Source organism: Lupinus angustifolius, chromosome LG01 (assembly GCF_001865875.1).
Source record: "Lupinus angustifolius cultivar Tanjil chromosome LG01, LupAngTanjil_v1.0, whole genome shotgun sequence".
Taxonomy (NCBI): Eukaryota; Viridiplantae; Streptophyta; class Magnoliopsida; order Fabales; family Fabaceae; genus Lupinus; species Lupinus angustifolius.
In genome coordinates this window covers 2484052-2507691 of record NC_032009.1, presented here as the reverse complement: position 1 = coordinate 2507691, position 23640 = coordinate 2484052, and the positions used below count along the sequence as shown (strand labels likewise).

Sequence of the window (23640 nt, the reverse complement as noted above, 5' to 3'; positions counted from 1 at the left end):
TGTTGATTGAATATTCGCTTGAGCGAAGGGTCCTCGCTTGGGCGAGAGACAGTAATTGTGTTTGACTATTTGGATTGATTGGTTGAGTATGTAATAACCCTAGTATGAGTATGTGATATAAACTACTTTGGTATAACACCGTAATTGAATTAAAAAGTAAAGTATTCAAGGTGTTGGAATTAAAATAGTCAAACTCGGTAATTAATTTTAAAGAAAGTATTCCGAGAAGGATTTATGATTTAGGGCGATGCCCAGAAAAGGATACGTGATACCATGGAGCGAGATCGTCTGACCGTAAGTGGCTTGGTCTGGGACCGTCCAGGGTATTCAGCGATGGTCGTAGTGGTGGGATGTATTTCCTTTATATTACGTGTTAACGTAAGATCGGGACCCACAAGAAGCATTCCTAATGGAGATGACTTAAGGTGGGCCGAGCATGGTAAATAATGATTAAAAGATTTAATCATCTAACTACGGTTAGTGTTCATATGCATATGGTTAGTGTTCATATGCATATGGTTGATTTATTTCGGACTAGGTTATTTAGAGGATATTGGTGTAAGGTGGATGATCATGACATAACATACATATATTGCACTTGTGGAAGTGGATTCCTACATTTAAGTTACAAACATCATGCATCATTAACCTTATGCACATATTATTACTTATGGTTATGATATTTGTTTATGAAATGTATGTTGATACATTATTGTTTATATTGATAAATGGTGAGTTATGATGTCCGTTATAGATAATATATGTGTATGTTATTATTTGGAGTATGATCTCACTTATGTGTAGGGGTGGCAATATGGGCCAGCCCGGCTTGGTCCTGCCTGGCCCGCCTTTGGCCCGTCAGAATATGGGTTGGCCTGGCCCGACTCTTATTGTTAAAAGGGCTCAAAATGCCAGCCCGCCCCATATTTGGCAGGGCTGGCCTGTTTTGTTTTTTTTTCAAAACAAACATTAAAGCTTTTAAACAAAAATAAATAATTCAAACAATTCGTAAATGTCTTTTAAAACAAAAAATCACAAACAAAAAACACAATCTCATAATAACATATTGCATTAGTACAAAACTTGTAAATTCTAAACAATAAACTACCATAATCTTAAACTTTTAGACTCCCAGTTCACAATAGAGCTTATAACTCTTAAATTTTAAAAAGTGTATAAGAATCAGAACTATTATATTATAAATCAATCACAATAAAATATATATATTACTCAATTTAATTTGAATTCGACTACATTAAAAATATAAATTGAAATTGAGTCGAATTCAATTAATTTTCCAAAAGGAATCAAAATCACTAGTTCTATTTGAGTTTCCAATTTTCCATTTCAATTAATTAAATGTTTAAATTTGATTCAAACACCCCTAATTGTCAGTGAAACTTCACCTTTATCTCATAACAAGTACAATAATTGGATAAGAGTGAAGATAATAGATAACTACATAATGAGATATTAAATGTTCATTTTACAAAGAGAAAGAAGAATTATATGCTTAAGCATCCAAACATAAGTTAAAATTGTAAAAGTTTAATCTTAATTGCAATGAGCAACATGATATACAAATGAATACTTTACGGGTTGAATACGGACTTTTGGGCTAAAACTCTCAGTCCGACCCACTAAAAACACCTATCCGAACGGGCTGGCCCATCAGGCCAAGCCCATTTTGCCATCCCTACTTATGTGTTATTTAATTATAGTCATGATATCATGTCGATGAATTATACATTGATAAATGGTGAATTATGATATTGTTTGGGAATAAGTGTTGTTTATCTTACATAGGTTGATTAGATAATTGTTATGAGAACAATTGATGAGTTTGGTTATATTACTCATGTGGATTGGATAATTGTTTACGAGAACAACTGATAAGTTATAATGTGATATGTTATATATATATATGAACTGTTTTTCATATCCGAGTGTGATATTCTGAGTAAGTCCACGCCGTCAATGAATTTATGTTCATTAGATGTCTTACTCTCTCTGTTGTATTGTTCTTGTTCTGTATATATTTGCTCTGCAGATGGCCAACAACAACACTCATATTCGAGGTTATCACTTCACGATGTCCTCGATGGGACAATGGGCTAGTGACGGGCACAAATATACATACACAGGCCCATGCGGTTTGTCGTTGCACATGGTGTGCAACGGGTCATCAATGATGATCCCTCACCCCGACACCTATATTGACGCTTCGTTCACCTTGCCGCCAAAGAGGTCGACGTCTTCAAAGGTTGGACTTTGATACCCGCCAGTCAGGAGTGATGGCGCTGTTCCCTCCCACGGTTATAGGACGTGGCCAGATTATTTGGATGTTCCGTCATCCAGTAGAGCCAAGAGGAGCAATGGTCTTGGAGGAGGTCCCTGCAAGAAGGCTCCAGTTTTGAGAATGTCATCCCCTCCGAATTATGCCGCTGAGTTGTGGCATAATGAAGTGGAGGAAGAGGAGGTGGTGGACGAGGTCGTTGAGCTCGTCAATGTAGAGAGCTCGGTGGAGGTGATCGACCTCGTGTCTGACTCGGAGGAGGACCCGAGTGGGGGGTCCAACATTCCTGGAATCTTTTGAGTCAGCTTGTGGGCCAGTCGATGTCCCCTTTTTGTTTTTGGTGGGGGCTGCGTTGTTAGTGGCGATGTAGTTTCCACCTTTACTAACCTAGTCCGTATGAACCGACTATGACTTAACCCATTATATATATCTATGAAGATGTATATTCAGGAAATGTTGTATCATTTCAGTTACCGTTAGGTAACCGGTTTTGATTTCCGCGTTATATGCTACTTAAAGTGATGTCCTGGAAAAGAAAGGTTTTTAAAAGGAAACAATTTTATGTCACCAATTCAAAAGAAAAAAATTTACTCACTTTTTCGCATAATAAATAAAGAGTATTTTTCAGGGCGTTACAATATTAACTATTTTTATCAACTTTAAAACTCAAGTAGAAAGGCAGAGTGGACAGAAATTGACGACTCTAAGAACTGATGGAGGAGAAGAATACATGTCAAGTGAATTGAGAGAGTTCTGTGCCAAAGAAGGACTGGTTCATGAAATAATTGCTCTATATACCCCACAACACAATGGTACAGCAGAAAGAAAGAACAGAACCATTTTTAACATAACAAGAAGCATGTTTAGAACAAAGTCCATGCCAAAGAAATTTTGGGGTGAAGTTGTTTCAACAACAGTGTATATCATGAATAGAAGTCCTACAAGAAGGCTATGTGATTCTACTCCTGAAGAAGCTTGGCCAGGTTCAAAACCAATGGTGGATCACTTCAGAGTGTTTGGCTCGATTTGCTATGTTCATCTTCCTGAAGTTCAAAGGAAGAAGCTGGATGACAGAAGCAAGAAAATTGTGTTGCTTGGATACCACCCTACAAGAGCATATAGGGTCTATGATCCACTAAGTCAAAAGATAATGTTGAGTAGAGATGTGAAAGTTGATGAAACACAAGGCTGGAATTGGAGTGGAACAAGCACTGACTCAAAAAGACACACAATGATGCAGTTTGATGAAGGTTTAGTAGAAGGAGAACCATTGCTTGTTGATCAACCATCTGCTGCAGAAAGTCAAAACCAAATAAGACCACAAAGAGTTAAACAAGCAATGTCAAGGTTGAGTGACTATGAAGTCTTTCCAGACTCAGAAATCATTGCTGGAGGGGAACTGGTGCACATGGCTCTCTTGGTTGAAATGGAACCAGTAAACTTTGAAGATGCAGTCAAGTAGGGTCACTAGCTTGATGCTATGTAGGAAGAACTTATGTCAATTGAGAAGAACTGGACTTAGGAGCTCACTCTATTACCATGAGGAAAGAAGGCTATTGATGTAAGATGGGTTTATAAAGTAAAGATAAATCCAAAGCGAGAAATGACTAAGTACAAGGCCAGACTTGCAGCAAATGACTTCCTTCAAATACATGGCCTAGACTATGATGAAGTCTTTGCCCATGTTGCCAGAATGGAAACCATAAGATTGGTGGTGTCACTAGCAAGCTATAGGGGTTGGTATATTCAACAAATGGATGTCAAGTCAGCATTTTTGAATGGCCCATTAGAAGAAGAAGTGTATGTTACTCAACCACCTGAGTTTGAGGTAGCAAGGAATGAAAGCTTGGTGTACAAGTTGCATAAGGCTCTCTGTGGCCTCAAGCAAACACCAAGGGCCTGGAACAAGAGAATTGATGGTTTTTTGTTGAAGCTTGGTTTCTCAAAATGCACAACTGAAGTGTACATAAGAGGTGTAGAGCTGAAACAATTGCTAATAGTTTGTCTTTATGTAGATGATCTATTGGTAACAAGCAACAATGTTAGTGAAATCAACTCATTCTAGAAAGACATGAAGAATGAGTTTGACATGAGTGATCTAGGAAACTTGTCCCACTTCCTAGGGATAGAGCTTATTAGAATCAAGAAGGGAATTGTCATACACCAGAAGAAGTATATTGTTGATGTCTTGTAAAGATTAAACATTAAAGGATGTAATTATGTTTCAACACTTGTTGAAGTAGGAAGCTCAACACTTGAAGATGAAGCAGTTGTAGGCAAAACCATCTACAGACAAATTATTGGATGCCTGAGATATATATGCAACACTAGACCTAATATTGCATATGGTGTAGGGCTGGTTAGCAGGTTTATGGAGGCACCAAAAAGATGTTATCTCCTAGCAGCAAAAAGATTGCTCAGATATGTCAAAGGAACTATGGATTTTGGCCTTTTATTACAAATAGAATCAGCAGCCTCAATCATCACATGATTGGCTTTAGTGATGTTGATCGGTGTGGTGATAAGCTTGATAGGAAAAGCACAACAGGGTACTTGTTTATGCTTGGTAATTTTCCAATTTCATGGTGTTCAAAGAAGCAAGATGTGATTGCTTTGTCCTCTTGTGAAGCAGAGTACATAACAACATGTATGGCAGCTTGTCAAAGCCTTTGGTTAGATACTTTGTTGGCATAATTAAAGCTGAAGAAAGAAGATGACAACTCATTGCTAATGGTTGATAACAAGTCAGCTATACATCTTGCCAAGAATCAGTGGCACATGGTAGAAAGAAACACATTGAGACTGAATTTCATTTTCTAAGGGACCAAGTAAGCAAGGGAAGATTGAATATAGTTTTCTGCAAAAGTGAAGAACAAATTGCTGATATTTTTATCAAACCATTTAAGAATGAGAGGCTTGAAAAACTGATGTCGAAGATATGGATTCTAAGGCTGAATGGAAACTGAATTAAGGAGGAGGGTTAGATAGCTTTATAATTCAGTTAGTTTAGTTGCAATACTTTCTGTTTAAAGAAAGTTAGTTAGTTGCTCAAATGAAACCAAAGAAAAAAAAGATTGTTGGAGAGAAAGATTGTTGGAAGAGTGAAAGAAAGTCATGGACCTCAATAACAATTCAAATACAATTTAAGGTGTAGTTATAAAAATACAATAATTATTTATTAAATTATTAATATAATCAAGAAAGAGCAAATATAACATGGATAAGTACATATGATTACCATGAAACGACTTAGGAGAGAAAAAATGAAGGAGAATGTGACATGTGTCAAATGATGAGGTGATATAAGTTTTTTTTGTTATATATAGGCAATAGATTGTATCTTAACCAATTTTTTTTATGTATTAAGTTTTTTATATTGTTATTATATAATTTATCATCCATTTTTAATTATAGTTGACTCTTGAATTAAAGTAACAAAAATAAATGATTTATTGACTATGGATAAATCTTTACATATTTAGTACATAAATATTACACCCTTTAAAAAATAATTAGCAGATATGAAAATATTTAAACTTTCTATTTTGACTTATATTCATCTAACATACAAAATTATATGCCCATCCATCCACCATGGAAGAAACTTAAGCGAAAAGAAAAAACAAATGCATTGAGCAAAGGGACATACAAGTATACGACACTTGCATAAACTAATAGCAGAATTTTTTATTAAATAAATCTGAGCTATCATTTAATACAAAATGCTAAATAGTAAATAGACTAGGTAATTAGGGGATATATTTCATGAGAAAAACCTAACGACAGTAAACATTGATTTCAATGCATAAGATTGACTAATAGAACAATATTATAATCTTGTAAGCAAGCATAATCCTATGATTGAAGGAAAATCGGATGGACAGGGTTATTATAGAAAGAAAGATAATATGCGTGGATAATCCAAAAAAGAAAACAAAAATACACACACATGACGTTCGTTTCTTCTTCTGCGTTTCCAATTCCATTTCACATTCCTCAGATTTCACCACTTTCTTCTTCTTCTTCTTCTTATTATTATTCTTCATTCAGTTATTCATTCTCAAACCTCAGAACCCAAATCCAATCCTCTTTTTCTGTTTCCATCGAAACCCAACAACACTTTCCAAAAATTGACACCTCTTTCTTAACCATCGCCGAGTCCTTTTACGAGGATGAGCTTTGGGCCGCCGCTTCTCTCCGTGTCCGTTCCTTCAACGACTTCAGCCCCGACACCTTTGGCCTCCGAGTGAGTTTCATAATTTCATTCCCATTTTACCCTTTTTCATTTATTTATCAAATTTATCTCCAAGCTTTGTTTTTTGATATCAATTCACAAAAGGGTATGCTTGAATTGTGATAAAAGAATGAGCTTTTTACAAAGACAGTGTATTCCGTTTCCTAGTTATGAATGTGTTCGGTGTTTGTTAAGTTGTGTTAGGATCATATAAGGTTCTTGACTGAGCGCGAGTTCGAAGCACTTAAGGAGCGTGTTTCAGGGAAAAGAATTGGTTTTAAAAGAGTCTCTTGCATAAATGCTTCCATTCTATTGAACCATATATCCAACCTCTCTGATGATTTATGCTCTTCATGTAAGGTTTGTTTCACTTCCTTCTTTTATCTGCTTATCCTTTTATTGGGTCGGGGGAGCATAGATGTATGTTGCGTTAAACTCACAAGCATGAGACTAAATTCAGGATTTGAACCTTTTATTCTTATCGGTGAATAATTTAATGATATTGCCTTCATCAGTTCCATGTCCTTGCATTGGATTTCTATGGTCCGTTTGTGAGTTCGGTTTTGAAGGGGAAGTATGGAAAGGGGAGGATTCAAAGTCATCTTGTATTTCTCAATCATTTCCTTTCCCCTGTTACCCTTCGAAAACTAACTCGCAAACTGATCTGAAGTTTAAAGTGTGATAATGAGATTTCTCTTGGTAGATGTGTTTATCAGTTTTCTGTTTCTTAACAAAATTAGTTAAATAAATATTTTTGGTATGCCTTGTAGTTTTCTTCCAATGGAGAAGAGCGAATTATAGTTGGTAGTCTTGATCTTAATCAATGTTTGAGCCTTCCTGATGAAATTGCAGGGACAAAACCAGAGGTATTCATCATTTCTCCCCGATTTTAAAATCTGCACACGTTTGTGCATGTGTGTTTGTTAAGTTGTGTTTGTGCATGTGTGTTGTTAAATTCTAATATGCTGCATGCGTCAAATTGTTTACTTTTAGGCTATTGGAGCCGATACCACAAGGGCATACCTCAGTAATGTATGTGTTGCAAACGAGTTGCACAGAAATGGGTTGGGCTATGCACTGCTTGAAAAGTCAAAGTTAGTTGCTCATGATCGGGGTAAGAAACATAATAGCACTTAACTGATAACTTATGCATGGATGTTACTATTATCATTCTAACTGCCTTGAAAAAGCACTGCTTATACACATTCTTTATCAAATGCCATTACCAAATAAATTGCTGCCACTCGTAAGTGTTGATTTTTTAACTCTTAATTGCCTTGTCCCTTTCTTGTCTAACTTCTATTTGTTTGGATAGGAAAGTGATATTCAGGAAGATCATTTAGAAGTCTTACAGATATTCATAAAGTTTCAATCTTTATAGCTACATATTGGACTAGTATACTTGTGTTCAGCAAGCTAGTTTTATTGTTGATATAAACTCCAGTTCTTTCTATAATTTTGTCTTTTCTTAATTGTACTCTGCATGTTAGTCCTTTTATATATAGTAGAGTAAATATATTGTATTCTCAAAGGCAAGAAATGAAATCAATTTTGTTTGTTAGATGCTATACTAACACACAAGATTACATAATTTTAGTTGATGTAATTTTGCACCTTTAAAATACCTCATGATGTTTAAGCATTCAGCACAACTTGATGTTTATAGTGAGTAGGAGTAAAGAATAAAGATCAACAAGGATCTAAACTGCACGGCCACTTTAATTCAACAAGTGATGCTGTAATATCTGTTAACCGAATTCTTTATACTCTTAGTCTTGTATATAACGGGTGGCTTCCAAATTGGTCAACAACAATATTGTGGCTATTGTCAATAGGTTTCCTAATTGGTGTCTGTGGGATAGAAGGGTTTTGTCCATAAGCGGGTACAATAGAAGGAAGTTTTGTGTATGGTTGCCTCAAAGTCGGGGATTTGATTTACTTAAAATTATTGTTATTTGTGGCTTCTTCATATTCAATTTGGATACCAAACACCACTTTCCACTCTTCCCTGGTTGATCTAACTTTGTTGTTTCAAATTTTATGATACTAACTAGACATCATGAAAACCAATGAATTGTGATTACTGTTTTGATTAATCCATGTTCAGTGCATATTCACATCCTTGTTGTGGTCCATGTAGAGAGACTCATTTGAGTTATATATCACTTGGTATTTGGTTTGTGTTTGGGGTTCACAGTCTTTTAATTTCCTTTCTCTATATTTCTCTTATCACTGTATTCCTTCATGATAATTCAGATTGGATTTCTCCTAGACCAAAAAGTGACTAAATTATGTTTTGTCTTTCAGGCATAACAGATTTGTACGTCCATGTAGCTGTTGACAATGAACCAGCGAAGAAATTGTATATGAAAAGCGGCTTTGTCTATGAAAGCGAGGAACCCGCCTGGCAGGCCAGGTTTCTAGATCGACCACGCAGACTTCTCCTATGGAAAGGCCTTTCAAGCACCTAATTATACACTGTTTCCTGTCTATTCTTTTCCTCTGGTTCCTTTTACTACCTTGCCTCATTAGTTCTGTCTTTTCATTCCAAAAGCCCAAATGTATAGTGTTTTTCCATTATACCAAATATTATTGATGGAAGTACATTTCCATTATTTTTTGGTACTGTCACCTGGGTTTGGGGTTATGCATGTCATAGAAGTGTCAATGTTATTGGAAGATAATAATCTAAAGGATACATAGCTATGATAATTTATTTCCTATCTTATAAGTTAACATTCGCCAGAGCATACAAGGATATTCTTGATAATTGTTGTCTACCAAGTTGCAACCAACTCATAGTGTTATTAATGCAAGAACAAAATAAATATTTGGTCTAGTGGTGTAAGACTCTGTTAGATCTCCGGAAATTTAAAAGGTCGAATATTCGATTCTTTACATCACAATAACATGATAATTACATTATCAAAGAACAAATAGGGTAGCAGAGGTCCATCCCTGCTATTAATTAATTGAAAATCAAATGTTGGTAATAATGATGGAGAGGACCCCAATCCCTTGAACTAATAATTTGGGTCATTCATTTCACTCCACTGTGTCACGCTTTAAAGAGTCAGGTTCCGCACTTTAGGCCGAAGTTAAGTCATTATGGGCTATGCAAATAAGCTTGCAGTTGTACAATGTATCTTGCCCAATGAAACTTTGGTAAATTATCCAATTATCACTAACTCTTCTAATACAACGGTTTGTACCCATAGACTAGATAGAGACTGGTCCAAAAAAGATGAGACATATGATAGTTTATGTTGATTAGGTTGGTCATTGGTCGATATAAAAAGGGCAAGTTAATTATGGACGAACCAAAGTGACAATGGTAATGAAAGATTGTATCTACTAATGGAGCAAAAATAGCTGTCAACCAACAAGAGTACCTTCAGTTAGAGAGAGAGAAAAAACTTAAGTCAAAGAGGTTTGGCTAGTTGATTTTAAAGGGTCCATTTATTCTAAGAGTAAGTAAAAAGAAATTATTTTACATCATAGGAAGATCTAATGACTTAAATCTATTCTTTAATTCAAACTATTGAATTTTTATAGAATGAATGACTAAGATGTAAAATATGTTTTTTCTACTTGCTCTTATAATGAATGACCTCTTTTAAAGTAAGTAGATCCCTTTAAAAATAGAAATAGAAATGAAACATTTTATCAAATAAAACTAGAATCTATCTTTACCCTTTTATATTTGATATATCTTTTAAAAATTAACTACTTCAGATAAACCTTAAATAATGATAGGCCTAAATAATAAAACCCCTTCCCGAAACTAAATAAAACAAGTATGGGGTGAAAACCAAATGAATCCTGATTTGAAAATATGAAAATGGCTACTAAATTTTGTCTATATATTTAAGAAGTCTTTAAGGATGGTGAATTAGAAATGTTAAGAATTATTCAACCCTGAGGTAATTACACACGATGCCTTAAATGGTCTGAATATGTTTACTCATAATAAATGATCAATCCTAAGCAAATAAAGTCTAACAATACTTTTTTTAATGAGCCTGAGTATAAAGTGAACTGTATTATGTATTGATTAGTTAAAGTCTGTTAATTATTTCATTAAACTTTAAAATAAAATAAAAAATGATATATTCTCCTATAAAATTAATCTACAAATCTTCTTACACCACAAGAAAAAAAATGATATAAGGCACACTAATACTGATTATTAATAATTAATTTACAATTACCATTATCATTTTTCTGTGATGTAATAAAATTTAATTGAAGCAATTTTTTTATTTTTTATAAATATTTTAACATATCTTTTTATTCAAGTTATCATCTATCATGAAAAATAGGATGTTTTATTATCATCCTACATATTTAAATTTCTTGTGCAACATGTATTTGATTTGGATGTGCAACTTCCTACAATGTCATTGCATTTCCACTTACTCCCCATTGTTGTTTAGGTAAATTAGGTCATATAGCAAGTGTAAGATATCACCTTATTTCGCCAACTGTGTAGGAAGCTGCAAAGTCTGTTAATTATTTCACTAAACATGTTAAACTATGTATTAGGATTGTATATGCATTTCATGAAGATAATTCCAAGAGTTGAAAATGTACGTACTGCACATTTGGTATTCAAAATGATATATTTTATTCATTGGAGAAGGTAAAAACAGTCACAAAATATATATGATTTGTCATAACAAAGGTTTGATAATGCAAGTCACACACACAGATTCTGAATTGGTATTATTATCTTCAATTTCAGGAGTTGTTATTTTTATGTGTGCATTATTTATACTTGTTTTCTTTGGTAAAACTTATTTATACTTGTTTAAGTATAGGTGCCTCCATATCTAAATTAAGCAAATAGTCATGGCTCTGTAGCTAACTCTTACGTGCAATTTGAACTTGCGTTACCCCCTCTTCTTATATGCACCAATAATGCAAAATCTGCAGCACGTTTCTTCACTCAAATCAGCAAAAGTCACTGTGGAGTATGGACAATCAATAATCCACATGGCATATAAAATTTTACATCTACAAAGAGTTTGCCTCTCTTTCTCTCCCCCGGTTAATTTGAGAATTAGATTTTGGAGGGAAAAAAAAATAAATAAAAGGTTTGGGAGCCATAAAATATACTTGTAAAATGATCTACGAGTCTTTTTTTTCTCTTCATTCATCTCTAAAATTTAACTTCGTGCCTATATGGCCTTGTGTAGTTAATACTGACATTTAATAGAAAGTGAACCATGAATATTATTTGTCATAAAAAATTATGAAATTATGAGGGCAAAATAAAAGAGAATGTTATAAAAATCTTGAGTATGTTAATCATTTTCTATTAAATTATTATCGTTTATTATTAAGGATTTAAGTCCTATATGTTTTTTCTATTTTTTAGTCATTTTCTTAATAAATTTTGAATGGTCTTATACGTGTTCATCTAAGATAGATATATTGATTTTAATTCTATATCAACTATGATAATATAATAAAATGATTACTATAATAAAACTTTGAACAAATTCATGTCTGAAGTATAAATTTGTTTTATATGAGTGAGATTTCCTTTGTATAAGAATCAAAACCCAGAAAATGAAAATTAGTTATGCAAGTAAAAAAATTTGAGACCTCCATTAACTATATCATATGTAGCTCGCTTAAGACTGACATCCATTGGTTAATATTATTGAATTGATATTACTAATTTACTATGAATCTATGATTGGCCTAAGCACACACACCTATATGGAATTCGCTTGGTATAGAACTGTATAGATTAATTAATTCTATCACAACAAAATAAAATGAATTACAGATAAATTAATAGTTAGCAACCCTGATTGATTTGATCGATGCTTATTTGTAAAGCATCAATTTGATTGTCTTGTATTACCAAATTCCTCACCATTAATTGGTTTGATGATATATACGAATTACCAACTCAAGAAAATAGTACACGATCGATGAAATCAAAGCTTAATTCGATTGACTTACATTACATATATGTTTTCCTCTGTACAATGCCTCCATTTCTCCTTCACTTCTAGCTTGCAAGGAAAAATTAAATGTGAACTTATGAAATTAAGAACAAACACAATATTTAAAATATAATATATAAAGTTTTTTGGGTACTTCTATAATAATGAAGTTAATCTCTACTCATATTAATATATCTATATATTACATATATAGAGAGATATAAATATTTACAATGGATTAATGAAGAGTTCTGAAGCAGTGACAAGGCATCTCATAACTTCAACTTGAGCTCGCAGGGATTGTATATAATCTAGGGTTTCTTCAACCAAACACACATCATCCATAAATTCACCACCTGGTAACAAATTCTTGAGCTTTTGTGTTCTCTTTTGAACCTTCAACCTCTTAGCAATAGAACTAGGCATCACCCTATCCTTTGATCTATCCATCATTGTACGGCTTCTTCTCAAGATTTTTCTGCTTTTAATCCTTCTGCTACAAAACGGTGATAAATTATTCAAGTTTTTCCTTACCACCTTTTCAGTATGCTTTGGTGATGAGTCTAATATGTTTTCTGTGAGGATCTTGTTGTTGTCATCTCTTGAAGCATTGGAAATAAGAGCCTTGCTCCAGCGCGTAGTTTTATCTCTTGTGGAAGCCATGGCTAAATCTGCTGATAGCTTTATTGCCTTCTTTCTCTCCACCATGTTCATGTTCTTCTTTTGAGAGCTATATTTTCTTAAACCAGTTATCCAAGTCCTGAGAAATTCTTTATTGGCTGATCTTGAATTCCACATTCTGTAAATGAAAAAAATAACTTTTTAGCTATAATTAAGCATGGTTTATGTCATGTTTATTATAATTGTGAAGTACAAATGCATTTGCAATCACAAATTGGTTGCAAAAAATAGTATCACAGTTTTTTAGTATATTAATATTTACTGTGGGCGAGATTCGAATCTTCAACATCTTTCTCCTTGACCATCAAACAACCTTATAACTCTATTTTTTCAAATAGTATCACAGTCTGATTAATTGTAATTGCGGATCCTAATCTAAAACTTTGTTTACAAGTTTATTCATCATGATTAATCCATAATATATGGGTTCTAGCTAGATAGCAAAATATATTGACAGATATACTAGCTAGGGCATTCTAGCTTATGAAATTAAAGATATTAACATAAACTAATACATACCTTATAAAAATTCTTGTAGCAGAGAAGAAGTAGATGGGTAAAGATTTTCTGATTCACACAGTGTTATAGATCCAAGCAAAGTAGTATATGATCAAAGAGAGAGAGGTGTGAGAAGAGGGAGAATGTGAGGAATTTAAGTGCTAGAAAGAAGAGAGTGGTGGGGCTTAGAGAGAAAGACACAGCACATGCTGGCACATGGAATCCATGGCCCACTCTACTCTAACCTTATAGAATAATTTATAAAGAAAACAATGTATTTAGATTAGTGGTAAAGAATAATAAATTAAAGGTGACCTTAATGAAATGCAAACCAAACATCAGTATCTTTGTTTTGAATAAAAACAAAACTCACTAAATACGAATCACTTCGGAACAATGTGCATATGGCCCGCGAGTGGAACTGCGTGAGACCCAAGATTGTATTTGTATTTTGATCAAGATGTATCAAAATTAAATTATTTTCTTTTTACCATTAAGCTCAACGAATTTTTTTAATTTGGAATGATTACATTGTGGAGGACTTTCTTAATGTATTAATTGATTATGTGAACATCTCTAACATGCTTTGATCATGATGTGAACTGTGAACATATCTAACATGCTTTCAAATTATAAATAATGCATTTCCTTTATGAACACAATTTGCTTAAAATAGTGTTGGATAGATTAAATGGTATGCTAATATCAATGTACCAAAATAAAAGTTAGTTTCATTCATAATTTAACAATAAGACCAAATACATTTGATGAGTTATTGTGTTTCATTAGTATGGTCTCACAAGTTTGATCTGTCATGTATGTAGGGGAAATTGTTAATAGGAGCAAAATTTACTTCCATGATCTCTATATCTTAAAGGTCGAAATAAATTATTTTCGACTGTCAATTGAAACACTTTGATGCAACCCAAATTTTTTGATTCATAATTTTTATTTTTTTTATTTAAATTTTAAACACATCTCTTAAATTAAAATAATAAAGAATTGAAAGCCAAGCAAGAATTTGCTTTCTTTATTAACACTCGCAAGGATAAATATGTAGGACCGCCATTACCTATAGCTTTCTTGATTGGCACATCTAGTAGTTAGTCATTTTTCGGAAGTTTATATATTGTTTACAAAACGTTAATAGTTCCAAACATATATTTCCGTTTAATTATTACTCTGGCAAATAGGAAAAAGAAAATTGGTTATTATTCCATTGGTTATATTTGATTTGATAGATAGCGATACAAACTACAAAACATTGGTAGGAGTTGGCATGAAATGCACATTTTTCATTTGGGATTGGTTAACACTTAATAGGTATACTTTGTTCGGCTACCATCCAATTCTTATGCATGTGGCATGTTCTCGAATCATAATCATAATTAAATAAGATCTTATACGCCGTTAATTTTATCAATTAGGAGTATGCTCAAAAGCTGGCATGGAGAAAAGGTAATTAAGCATCCCAATAGTTAATAATTAGTTTGATTCTCTATGTTTCTAAAATGTTGGAGTTAGAATGTGGTAAATATGCTGCCTTATGTGGGAAGTTGTTATAGACAAGGTACACCCCATTCTCAATGCATGTGAGCAACCTTAAAATGCACCTATGTTGATATTTTTTATTTTAAAAACGGTTAACAGGTGTCCTAAATTATTTAAGAAACTAGAGCAAACAAGTTATTTTTCCTTAGTTAGTTGTATTCGGTACATCAAGAATGATTTTTTAAGATAGACTCTTTTATTGTGTTTTTAACTTATATTGTTATTTCACTTGTTAAAATGACCCTATGTCAAAGTGCAACAATTGTAAGTATACATACATATATATAAAGCAATTAATTTGATATATATAAAGTCCAACAAATTATTCCTTAGTGATAGACATAAGAAGTTCGGCTTAAATAAGGGCAACTAATTAATTTGATATTTTTCGGTGTGTGATTGTCCCTCTCAATAAGTGTTATTTCCAAGAATTGAATCATTAACATTTTGATCTAAGGATCTAATGATACTTTACATTACTAGACCAACCTCTTGTTGGTTGAAAAAGTTAATTTGACAGGGATTTGATAAATTTAAATTCAACTAGTGAACCATATATACGTCTATTAAGTAGTTGAGAGTGTAAGTTTGAGTACAGTTAGCATTAAGTAATAACCAAATCATTCATGTCTCTCTGTATATATAGTGAGTGATTCATATACACGATAGAAAGAAGGTAGACAAGGCTTCATGTTGTGTGTGAGAGAGAAAGATGGCCATACAAATATATTAGGAGGAACACAAAGGGAAAGGAAAAGGAAAAGGAAAAGAAAGAAAAATGGCATGATCCGAAAAACTTGCTGATTGAGTGATTCAGGTCCCACAGGAATTTGAATTCCAGGGCACTTGGGATTTGGCATTGCCTTACAGAAAAAGGGCACAATGCATTCCCCACATGCTCGCCACATGGGCCTCTCTCTCAAAAGTGTCCTTAGGTCCTTTCATCTCTCATTCGAGAGTGGAGATCTTCTGTCTTTATTTGTGTCCTAATTAATATACCAGACCAATTAAAATACATCATTTAATTAATTAGTAAAATAGTAAATGCATAATTATAATATTTGATGTATTTTAATAGGATAGAGACAAAATTTAGGGACAAGTGATTTCGGTTCCTCTATTCTCTCTTCACCTCTAACTTAATTTGATCTCCCACTAATCAAATCTTGCTAGCTGTTAGAGAAACCAATGTACACGTTATTTTATTACCTTCACATTTTCTTATAAATTAAGAATATCAATTATATTTTCTCCACTTTAACAAATATCATTCTTATTTCTCTTTGGTTATAAATTATTATTCATCCTCTTTACATCAAAATCTATTAAGGCAAAGTTATGCATTATGCCCCACTTTTTGGCCAAGAACAGTGTCTTAAACAAGAACGTTCTCCAAAAATAATAGCAGCTAAAACAATGAACAAAAGGGAAGAATATTTCTAAAAGGCCAAGAACAAGTTTAAAAGAACACTGTGTGGTTGCTCTTACCTATCTTTTTCTCTGATTTTTCCCACACACTTAGAAAGAAACAATTAAAGCAAAAATGTGATTATGATTTGAGAAAGCGGCAAATTAAATGTCTACCATTATCATCAATTAAGAAATTAAAGTTAGTAGAATAAGGGGAAAAGGTTGGATTAGTGTAAGAAAATAATTAGATTGGAGAGAAATGTGATATAGCTAGTAGTATTAAGTGTATAACCATAGAGGAATGTGGGTGGGACCAGAGGCTTCGATTTCATGTGTGCATAGGAAAATCAAGGGAAGCAATAGGATATCCATGCATCCCAAAACTTGTTTCTTCTATCCCTTCTTTTTAGACATTTAATAATTTAAGCTTTCTCCAAACTCTTTTGAATATGCATATGGGATTGGCGGGAATTTCTTCCAATAATTTTATTTAGTTTGATCTTCCACTAATCAAATTAAAATACATTCTAATACCTATAAGATTGTGTATAGGATTTAATATGTATACACTGACAGTGTAAAAGTTTTTTACACTGTCAGTCAATCATCCACCATTGATTTATTAACCACTATTGACTCTCAAACAAAAGTAACACAAATCAATGGTAGATGATGTGCTGACGGTGTAAAAAACTTCACACTATCAGTGCACAGATTTTAAACTCATAAAACTCTTTGTAATTGTGAATTATGACAAATAATTAGTTGAATATAATGTGGATGATACCCCTCACTTTCCCATAACTCCAAACTCTTGATGGTAAGCATTGAAGGCAACTTCTACCTTGTAGATGACTTGCTGATTTTTGATATGTGCCAACTTTAATATGAAATGTATAAGGTGAAGCCAATATAATCTTTGGTATTTAAATTACTAAGAGGTTTATGTAGATCAATCTCCTTATAAACATTTTAAGAACGTAACATTGGTCACAATGTTATACAATCTGAATATGATTATTCACCACTAATTTATGTTATCAACGTTTCATATCTTAGTTAGTATCTCATTGTCAATCTAATCAATTCTTGTCCGCACATGGGTCTTACCACCAACCTAGAATGAAGCTTAGCTTCTAAATTAATAAACAAGTTACATTAATGCATATAATCATTGTCTTACTGCGAACAGGTTAAGTAAATAAACAAATAAGCACCTAACTCTCGGAGTTTAGCACAATAATGATTGGAATACTTTTTTAATGGTATGACATAGCACAATATTTATTTGAAATCACTATATATCAAGATATTTCCCTTGGTTGGATAACACCTATTAATCTCACATTCTTCCCATATTTTTTATATCACTATTTATAGCATAGTTTGTTTAAGAAGAAACACAAATCTACAACCTTATTATCCAAAAATAATACAACCTTATTATCCAAATATAAAATAGAACAAGAAGCTGCAAAAATTCATACTTTTATTTAAATTTAAATAAATTACAACAACCTTATTATCCCTCTACATACACCCCAAAGAGGAGGTGTTTGCAAAGGTTTAACCTTTACCTTCACCCTCTTTGTGGGGTGATTTCTTCATCTAGAGACTAAAGGGTAGAGATAGAAAACAATATGGACTTTGTGGTTGAGTGCTTAGGACTTAGGAGTGTTATCTCTTTCTATACTCCATACAAATTGGACACACACCTCAAGATCATCAATTTAGCTTCAAGTTGAAGTATACACTTTTCAATGCGTTGGAACAAAGTATTCATGTCTTTTCCATGGCTCCCTGGAACTGTCTTCTGAAGCACCCGAAGCTTCTTTTGCAAGGAAGGTTTCAAGGCATTAGAGTTTTTTGCTAAACAGAAAATGGCCCTTTTCTTCCTTCCCCTTACATGCAAGCCCCTTCTTGGCCATGTGAAAGAACGCCTTGTCCTCATTTTGAAAGGATATAGAAAAAGAGAGAGAGGTTATAGGTAAGGAATTGAAGATGGTCTTATATCCTTCAAGGTCTTTCATATATGTTTTTATAGGCAAATAATACAAGAGTTTGAGTCCATACGTGTGCATTTCTCTCTCAAATAATTCAACTCTCACATTGATGGAAATGATAGATAAAAAATGGTTGCTTCATATCAAAACTTAGACATCAATCTAGTGTGTACAATATTTGGTATTTATTTTTTGAAAACTTAGGTAAAATATTTTTTTTATCGGCAATTGTTACTATGTTAATATTTGTTGTTGGTAAGACTTGAACCCACAATCTCATATACTCCGTTTCTTGAATTCTTCACCCTGGCCATTAGACCTTTACTCCCATCTACAATGTTATATATGTTTTTAAAATTTTGATATACAAATAATTGAATTTGTGATCAGTATGGATCTGTCAACTTCCAACACTAGTTTGTGCTTAATATGACAACTGTATCTCCCAGTAGCTGGAGCTTTGTATACAATAGACCAATAATGGCCATTTCTTTTTGAGATATATCCACTACGTGACCATTTTTTTTCAAAAAAAAAATATAACGATAATTTTCGAGTTCTATTATGAGAAAAAGAATTGGTAGTAAAAAAGTGTATACTCCAAATACTATTGAGTATGCAGATGCAATTGGCATGCACTGAATCCAAAGGCCACACTAACATGAATCAAATTGTGGTTGAGATTAATAATCTACAATGATGTATACAAATCTTACCAGGAGAGAGTGGGAATAATACTATAATGATAGCATAAATCAAAGTGAGAAATACATTGATAGATCACAAAAACTAATGTTTCTCTTTTTGTTAATTTAGCTCATTGTTAAATATTTATGGATTTTTTTGTTGTTGTTGCTGATCTATTTGTGGTATCTCAAGTTGATAGACAAACTCTAAATATTGATAATAATATAAGAATAATATGTGACATTATTTTAAGGAGGATTAAATTCTTGGTGACAGAACAAATATTTTTATTAAGGGAATGGAATATAAAGACGGACGTTTTGGCAAGAAGATGGCTAATAGTTGAAATATGATATTTTTCTTTTATTCTTAATTGGTAAGAAATTAATTCTTTTTACGTACATGTTACACTGTTACTCCTTCTAACAATTATGATTTTCAAAAATAAAACTTCTAATTTTTTAATTATTCTGGATATCTAAGGGATCTTGTATCATTAAAATTGGTCCTCCACACCCTAGAATTAACCACGTACATGAGATTTATATTACGTATGGAGACTTGGACTCACGCCTACGTGGACTTCTCGACATCTATGACTTTATCTTCGCTACAGTTGTTTTTTCCTTTTTGGTCAATTATACAATTTGTGTTTATGTAACTAATTATGTTTTTTCCTTTCACCTTATTATTTTGGCAAACCAATCTTAATTTTAGTTTTATGACAAACTTATATTAAATTAAGATTAGACAATATTGATGAATGTCACTTTTAATAAATGTTATTTTTAGGAATCGAAATCTTATTTTTATGTTTTAACAAATAATAATAATATAATAAACATTTAAAAGCATCCATGACGTCACCTCCTTAAAATATATATTTTTTCTCAAAAGAATTCTAGATCCTGGCAAGTTTTGATGATAATTTGTTATATAGATCTGCTGCCATATAAATAAATAATACTGAACACTAACTTCTTTTATAACTAATTTAGAAATTGAGCAACACAGGCAAGTTCAGTCAATTTACTACTTCAGAATTGAATCACATGATTATTAATTCAATTTAGAATGATAAAAGGACAGTTCCAATGAATGAAATGTGAAATTTGTAAAAGTTAGGAAATTTATGAGTTTGTTTGGAAGCAGGGCAATAATGATTTTCGCATATATATGCAATCCCTTTCACAGTTGTACTCGTGCGTCGCCTCGTGCACATTTTGAGGGGTCAGTGGAAATCAAAGGAACAGATACTGAAATGACATTACTCTGTTTGGTCTTATCCGCAATTGCAAATTATTTTATCATTTCATTGCAATTGTAAATTAACAAAACTAAAATACTAATACATCAAACAAGACAAGAAGAAAAATAAAACTAAAATTAAAGACCATCCTAAATATAAGAAGGTAAATGTTAATTCCTGCAAAGTGAAATTATTGAATGTCTTTTACCACCACAATTTCTGAATTTATATCACAATTATCACTACTATGTAAAGCAATGATTGCACATATAACATCAGTGATTAAGAAAATAGTGGATGGTTATTTTAATTTTTGATGTTTTTTTATTTTATCAATTTGGTCTTTCAAAAATTGAAAAAATAAATCTCATACTATTCGAATTTTAATATTTAGTCCCACTGCAATGAAAGTAATAATTATCCAAAAGTAGGAAACATCTTTTAACAATTACAAAACAAAATCTCATTTTGAGAAACTTGAAGATAAGGAGTGATGTTAATTCAGATGAGTTTTAACTTTGTACTGAAGAAAAGTTGAGCTCAATGCAATATTCAACGAACAATGAGTGAATTCAGTGAATCATAAACTCTATGTTTTTCTTATGGTGTCAGTAACCAAAAAAGTACCCTATCCCATCAATGAATGTATATCAGGACACATAAAGGTCTTTTTCTAAAATTGAGTGTACTAAAACTAGCCAAGACACCAGCCTAGGCTAGACAAAGATTGATAGGGTACATACTGCATTATTATTGCTTTGAAAATAATGTTATTGAAAAATGCTATCTATACCAATTCTCATCATTGCTACTATATACGGCTAAACATAAAGTAATTATAATTACAAAAAAAAATTGGTTCAACTCCAATGCAGTTATTATTGTATCTATAATTAGCATTGAGGCTGCATCTATTCTGAGTAAAATATGTGGCAGAAATATTGCAATCACATTGCATCTGGAATTTAAGGTTAGGGGTGTGCATAGCTCTCTAGGGGGCCTTTTTATTTGTTAAGAGGACAAAGATCACATGTTTCTAACATTGTTTCTTTCTCTGTCTTAGATTAATCAGAAATTAACATATGAATAAAAAGAAAACAAAAAAATAACATTCTAATTGATTTAGGGAATAGAACACAATTAAAGACAAATGATTTTTGTCCATGTTAAGAGTGCTTTCTCCATACCATAACTGTTCTTTCATGGTAGGGGTTGCAGCATATAATCATATGCAGTTTAACACAAATCAATGGTAGATGATGTGCTGACGGTGTAAAAAACTTCACACTATCAGTGCACAGATTTTAAACTCATAAAACTCTTTGTAATTGTGAATTATGACAAATAATTAGTTGAATATAATGTGGATGATACCCCTCACTTTCCCATAACTCCAAACTCTTGATGGTAAGCATTGAAGGCAACTTCTACCTTGTAGATGACTTGCTGATTTTTGATATGTGCCAACTTTAATATGAAATGTATAAGGTGAAGCCAATATAATCTTTGGTATTTAAATTACTAAGAGGTTTATGTAGATCAATCTCCTTATAAACATTTTAAGAACGTAACATTGGTCACAATGTTATACAATCTGAATATGATTATTCACCACTAATTTATGTTATCAACGTTTCATATCTTAGTTAGTATCTCATTGTCAATCTAATCAATTCTTGTCCGCACATGGGTCTTACCACCAACCTAGAATGAAGCTTAGCTTCTAAATTAATAAACAAGTTACATTAATGCATATAATCATTGTCTTACTGCGAACAGGTTAAGTAAATAAACAAATAAGCACCTAACTCTCGGAGTTTAGCACAATAATGATTGGAATACTTTTTTAATGGTATGACATAGCACAATATTTATTTGAAATCACTATATATCAAGATATTTCCCTTGGTTGGATAACACCTATTAATCTCACATTCTTCCCATATTTTTTATATCACTATTTATAGCATAGTTTGTTTAAGAAGAAACACAAATCTACAACCTTATTATCCAAAAATAATACAACCTTATTATCCAAATATAAAATAGAACAAGAAGCTGCAAAAATTCATACTTTTATTTAAATTTAAATAAATTACAACAACCTTATTATCCCTCTACATACACCCCAAAGAGGAGGTGTTTGCAAAGGTTTAACCTTTACCTTCACCCTCTTTGTGGGGTGATTTCTTCATCTAGAGACTAAAGGGTAGAGATAGAAAACAATATGGACTTTGTGGTTGAGTGCTTAGGACTTAGGAGTGTTATCTCTTTCTATACTCCATACAAATTGGACACACACCTCAAGATCATCAATTTAGCTTCAAGTTGAAGTATACACTTTTCAATGCGTTGGAACAAAGTATTCATGTCTTTTCCATGGCTCCCTGGAACTGTCTTCTGAAGCACCCGAAGCTTCTTTTGCAAGGAAGGTTTCAAGGCATTAGAGTTTTTTGCTAAACAGAAAATGGCCCTTTTCTTCCTTCCCCTTACATGCAAGCCCCTTCTTGGCCATGTGAAAGAACGCCTTGTCCTCATTTTGAAAGGATATAGAAAAAGAGAGAGAGGTTATAGGTAAGGAATTGAAGATGGTCTTATATCCTTCAAGGTCTTTCATATATGTTTTTATAGGCAAATAATACAAGAGTTTGAGTCCATACGTGTGCATTTCTCTCTCAAATAATTCAACTCTCACATTGATGGAAATGATAGATAAAAAATGGTTGCTTCATATCAAAACTTAGACATCAATCTAGTGTGTACAATATTTGGTATTTATTTTTTGAAAACTTAGGTAAAATATTTTTTTTATCGGCAATTGTTACTATGTTAATATTTGTTGTTGGTAAGACTTGAACCCACAATCTCATATACTCCGTTTCTTGAATTCTTCACCCTGGCCATTAGACCTTTACTCCCATCTACAATGTTATATATGTTTTTAAAATTTTGATATACAAATAATTGAATTTGTGATCAGTATGGATCTGTCAACTTCCAACACTAGTTTGTGCTTAATATGACAACTGTATCTCCCAGTAGCTGGAGCTTTGTATACAATAGACCAATAA

At 32.6% G+C, this 23640-nt stretch overlaps 2 protein-coding genes across 6 annotated transcripts; one reads left to right on the top strand and one right to left on the bottom strand.

The window, feature by feature from the left end:
• On the top strand, positions 6179–9253 carry LOC109346775. Its single transcript, XM_019586562.1, has 5 exons — positions 6179–6542; positions 6735–6890; positions 7301–7396; positions 7524–7644; positions 8838–9253. The coding sequence occupies exons 1-5, from the start codon at positions 6246–6248 to the stop codon at positions 8999–9001; spliced, it is 834 nt and encodes a 277-aa protein (XP_019442107.1). The 5' UTR covers positions 6179–6245; the 3' UTR covers positions 9002–9253.
• Positions 12464–13883, bottom strand: LOC109346753 (transcription factor IBH1-like). 5 transcript variants are annotated; one of them, XM_019586514.1, is made up of 4 exons: positions 13742–13883; positions 13691–13709; positions 12723–13289; positions 12467–12555 (listed from the first exon to the last, which is right to left on the bottom strand). In XM_019586514.1, exons 3-4 carry the CDS (start codon positions 13286–13288, stop codon positions 12489–12491), a joined length of 633 nt encoding a protein of 210 aa, XP_019442059.1. In that variant the 5' UTR covers position 13289; positions 13691–13709; positions 13742–13883; the 3' UTR covers positions 12467–12488. The 5 variants fall into 5 exon arrangements, with proteins under 5 accessions (XP_019442084.1, XP_019442093.1, XP_019442059.1 ...); XM_019586522.1 differs by having other exon boundaries at positions 13696–13709; XM_019586539.1 differs by having other exon boundaries at positions 12464–12555; positions 13696–13781.